The 5,247-nt window shown below is 45.9% G+C and overlaps 1 protein-coding gene across 1 annotated transcript in view; it reads right to left on the bottom strand.

Moving 5' to 3' along the window:
• larp4b (La ribonucleoprotein 4B) overlaps nucleotides 1-2,165 on the bottom strand; it is a 32,487-nt gene extending 30,322 nt beyond the window's left edge. The window contains exon 1 of the mRNA XM_008297853.1: nucleotides 1,736-2,165. Coding sequence (XP_008296075.1) covers nucleotides 1,736-2,165 — 430 coding nt within the window. The remainder of the gene's footprint in view (nucleotides 1-1,735) is intronic.
• Between the last annotated feature and the right edge of the window lie 3,082 nt (nucleotides 2,166-5,247).

The following is a 5,247-nucleotide window of genomic DNA, read 5'->3' as shown; positions in this document are numbered from 1 at the left end:
TGTGTCACAATGGGACAGTTAGTACTACGGTACCGTTACACACCTGAACTTGGCAAGTCAATGAAAACCAGCAATGAAAGCGCTGAGCTAACACGGTGCACGAGGTACAGACACAAAAACAACGAAAACCACGAAGGTTTCCTCCTAAAGATTGTAATGATGCTGCTGACTCAGCAGCTCAAACATGACTCAGGGCTCCAGCAGGTCAAACTGACTGTAACACAGCTCATACAACAGACGTAAACACGTTTAATGACTTCAATATTTAGACACAAGTGCACAGACTAAGTCAAAGTAAGTCTGCAGTGTCATTCCATTCTCTAATTTATTGGTTGAGTGTTTTTGCTTTCACTTCTCACACCGGTTTTATAAATGCAAAACACTGTGCTGCCGAGTCCGATTTGTTTATTCCACGTCATGTAAAACAGGCTGACGAGGAGAAAATGGTTCAAGTCCCTCATGGAGCTCGGGCAGGAAAAAGCAGAGCGTTTGGTGACGAGCAGCATCCTGACAGACGGAACCCAGCTCCTCCAGAACAAAGCACAAGGCCTCAGCCATGTTCTACCTGCAGAACACTGTCACAAGGTCTTCAATTAGAAGTCCTTTTTGTTGACTGTTTATTTTTACATGGTACATTTTGCATGTTTCTTCACATTTTTTAACACTATTTAACAATGTATATTTCCCTCATTGTAAGATTTTAATAAGCTTTCATTGTTCTGTAAAATCACAGATTTTCTAGATATAAAAGTCAGTTTTACACAATAGATTTTATTACCTCTAAAAGATTTTTAGTATGTTTCCGTATTTATGTAAATAGATTTCATATATATATATATATATATATATATTTTTAGATCTACAACTGTAAACTGCATGTTTTACATTTTTAACACTATATTTTTATATGACCATTAGTATATTAGTTTGTATTAATTCTGTGAATAGATTTTATAAATATTTCTCATATATGCACCAGTCCTTTTTGCACACCGTATATTCTCCACTTTAGATTTTTGCACACTGTGCTTTTTATGAAACATATTTTACAAATATTTCACATTATTTCTGGTATGTTTTAGTACTTCTGAGTAGATTTCATATGGAGATTTTTAAAAAAACAAATTTTTTTCATACATTGTTTTTTCTCATTCAGCATTTTTGCAGACAACTTTTTTATGATTATTTTTACTGTCTGCAAACTGTATTTGGCACGCTGCATATCTTCTTTCATTATATTGTCTTTTACATTTTATCACTCTTGGAATATTTTACATGACACATTATGAATATTTTACTACATCATTTTAAGTCATTTTATTACCTGTGTGAACAGAACTTCCAATGAGTTATTGAGATATACAAGCCATTTTGTACACACACACACACACACACACACATATATATATATATCATTTTATTTGTATTTTTTTTACACTGCGTGTGTTTACATTACGTTTTTGTTGTTGTTGTTTTTTAACATTTTACCACACTGTACATCCTAAATAACTGAATATTTTTCCTGTTAATCAGTGTCTCTGAGCACTGAGGAGCAGAAGTCTGTTCATTATTTTCCATAATTGCTATGCTAACAGACAGAAACAACCCTGCTAACTGTAGGACAATGTCCACAGCTCTTGTGAATGATGCCACCGGACACACAGAAACCAAACATCCGTCATTCCCTCAGAGCAGCTGTGGGAGCTGCCCGGACCATGAAGCCTCCCCGGCGTACTCACAGGATCCAGGCAGACGTTCAGCATGCACGTCTCGCAGGCCAGCAGGCTGCAGCCCAGAGCCGTGGTCAGAGCCAGCGTGTCGTTCAGCTCCTGAGGCACGGCGGCCCAGGCGCTTCCGGTCGGCGCCGGTACGAGGCTCCACTGCATCCAATCCATGACTAACACAGCAACAAACGGCCAGTATCTCCACATGCGACCCACATCGTCCGCCTGAAGCGCTAAGCGGCTGCTCCCAGTCAAGCCGCCGCCGCGCCTCTCCAAGTCATCCTGGCCGCGCTCTGCCTGCCGGGTCGACTCCACAGATGTGATGACAGCGCTGAGGCTGCCCCGGTGGGCTCGGCTGACGTTGCAGAAGCTGACTGGCTGTCTCGCTCCCGCTGAGCATCCGTCGCTGCTTTCTGTTTTGTCGCCGTTGCACTGAGTCATTCTCCAGCACGGCGCTGGAGCCGCACACCTCAGCTCGAGTGAAGCCTGCTCCACTGGTCCACACGCATAATCAAGCCTGAAGCGTGGCTAAAATTACAGCAGCCTCCTGAGTCCTGGTTTCAATAGATTAGTCTGCTAACGAGCTGAGAAAGGCAGGCTGAGAAACAGTTCAAAAAGTGGCGAGTTCAGTGAAGGAAGAGAGACTGGAAGGAGTTCAGAGAAAGAAAGAGGGAGATAATCCTGCCAGGGTCACATTTCAAAAACCATGGCATCCAGGAAGCGCCTGGCCAGACAAACACTCCCCCACCGACGCTCATAATCCAGCCTGCACTAATGTCCAACTCCCACTCCTGTCTGAGCCGCTGCCATAGAAACTGCTGCTGACATCACCACGTGTGCATGTTCTGGGCATCGCTTGACCTTTCAAAATTTTAAAATGTTCCCTTTCTTCACGGAGGAGGAAAAGGTTAGCCGCCTCCCTGATTGAGGGTGTATTCTGGGAGGAAACGAGAGGATGTGATTCATCACGAGCGGCGGACAGAGACGAGTTATTGCCGGTGTGGCGGCGGGGCGGCCGGCGAGGAGCTGCTTTACTGCTTCAGACAGACAGCAGACATGGCCGGGTCCTTCAGACGGACCAGAAACAGCTGAATGTGGACTCCTCTGTCCGACAGAGCTGAGCAGCATCAGACCGGCGTCAGGCCAGGACGTCACCAAAACAAGCCTCAGCTGATGAAGCATTCTGGTTCAGTTCTAACAGAAAAAACTGCAAAAATCCAGCAGCAAAAGAAAAAATGTTGAACTGCACAAATGGTGCGAGTGAGAGCAAAGATCTGTAAACACATTCAGCTGATTAAACACAGTGAACTGACGCCTGTCAGGCTACGACTGACCAACAGGAACCATTCAGAGAGCTTCAGGTGAACTGCAGCCGGTGTGTCCTCAGAGAGACTGAAGGAGAATCCATCCTACTGGATCAATGAATAGATGCAGCACGGATCAGAACCAGAGACCAGAGGAGCTGGTTGGTGGAGATACATTCAGCTGATGGTGGAACATCTTTCTACTGATGCTGGAACATCTTCTACAGCTGCTAAGTTTAGCTCTTTGCTGTCGAGTTCACTTGTTGGAGCTACTGAAGCTACTTGCCATTCAAGGGTCAAAACTGCAGAAGAATCATCATGAACATCATACCAGGCTGCTAGCAGTGCAAACTAAACGCTGACAACACGTGAGCTGCACTTCAACATCTGTAGCAGGCTCGTACTGCATCGACGGCACCGTTAGATGCTTAAACTGCAATAATGAACTGTGTGAATCTGTTCAGTATCACCTGGACCTAAGATGAGCAGCTGCACGAGGACGGCTGTATTCATTTTATTACTTGAACCCTTCAGAGAGTCCAGAAGTGTCCGGTGGGTTTCTGGCTGCACCACTGACTGGAACGTGGCTCTGGTTCTGCCTCCATATTCTGGATTACTTCTGCAGCACAGCGTTCTCCTACCTGCTGACCAACTGCAGCCCGGCCCTGACGGCAACATTCCCAACATGACGGGGATCCGATCCCAGCCGGAGCCCCTCTTTCCCTCCAGCTCGTGTCCATAGCTGATGAGATTAAACCGGCGCAGCTATAAATAGGTCGTGTTTCGGTTTGTGGTGCGTTTCTAACACATATGTGAGCAGCATATGGTGCGTCGCTCTGCTTCTCCGTTTGTCAATAAGGAATGAGCTGGAACCAAGGGTTTGGTAGCACCACATGGCTGCTGGTACGCCGGCACCGGTTTGGATTTGAGGCCAAACCAGACTGAGATAACAGAAATAAATGCTTACACGACTGACATCAGCTGCAGCGACTTCCTACAGACAGCGCATCCGAGCTCAGTTACATATTTCAGTATTTCCCAGTCAAACGCTCCATAACGAGTGATTCTCCAGCTTTCATCATGTTCTGCGGTCAGAAACGAGCCGCCTCGGTGCCGGGTCCATCTGCTGTGTGTTTCAGATTCAACAGCAGCTTCCACACCTACAGACCTCCGTAAGGCCACAGATAAACACCATGTGCAGGTGCACAGGCAGAGCGACCTTCATGACGTACTGATGGAACATCTGATACGATTTCTCCACCTTCGCTCAGGACAGCTTGATTTAATGCACGTTCAGCCCTGCAGCAGTACTTTGGTTCTGACCTCCCACCAGGCCTGGACGGAGACCGGCAGCCTGAACCCACTGGACTCCACCAGGGGAGCTCGCCCCTTCCTTTTCACTGCCAATCTTCTTTCCAATCTCGAGAGTGTGCAAATGACAACGGAAAAAGACAGCAGCCTCTTTCCATTTCCTAGTTGTGGAGCTCTCAGGAAAAATAACCTTTTCTCCGCCTGAAGGCCATCCGATTACTTCTTGCCCATTTCCTCGGCTGCACATTCTTTCCTATTGGAAGAGGCTGATTGAAAGCCATCATGAAGACAGAACCCTGTGCTTGTTTTGTGTTTCGGTTCAGTTCCCCTGAAGTGGCTGCATCTGTGCCTCGCCGTGCCGAGGAAACCCACACTCCTGCCAGAGGAAGCCTGAAGTCTGAGTACCAGCAGGACGAGGACGGGTTTCAGCTGAAAACACAGAAGCAGTGGATCTACAGAGACATCTGAGGAGAAACCGTTCAGCGCCTCCAACAGGTCGTGGTTGACTCACGTGGAGAAAGTCGATGTGTGGCAAACTAAGACTTGAAACGTGCTGATAAACATTTTGAACGTGTTAAAATAAAGCAACATCATCATGGATCTGTTTAGCCAGCGGGTTTCAGAAGCGTCTCATCTTCATCTCTTTATTTAAAAATGGAAAAAAACTATTCAACCATTTATCTGAGCCAGAAGCTGTAAAACCAGAAACCATGAGTGACACGTCTCAGGAAAATGACCCAAATCTATTCTGAAAACCATTTAATTCTACAGGTTGCATTAAAAATGTCTTCATAAACAAACTAAAAATAATCCAAAATAACTCCAGAGTCAGTTTCTGCTGAACTGCAGGCAGTGTTTCTGAGCACCAATAGATAAATGCAGCATGGATCAGAACCAGAGAACAGAGG

The sequence above is a fragment of the Stegastes partitus genome, unplaced genomic scaffold (assembly GCF_000690725.1).
Source record: "Stegastes partitus isolate 25-593 unplaced genomic scaffold, Stegastes_partitus-1.0.2 Scaffold1253, whole genome shotgun sequence".
Classification (NCBI taxonomy): Eukaryota; Metazoa; Chordata; class Actinopteri; family Pomacentridae; genus Stegastes; species Stegastes partitus.
Note: the sequence above shows the minus strand (reverse complement) of the source record. Positions and strands in the feature narration are given on the sequence as shown.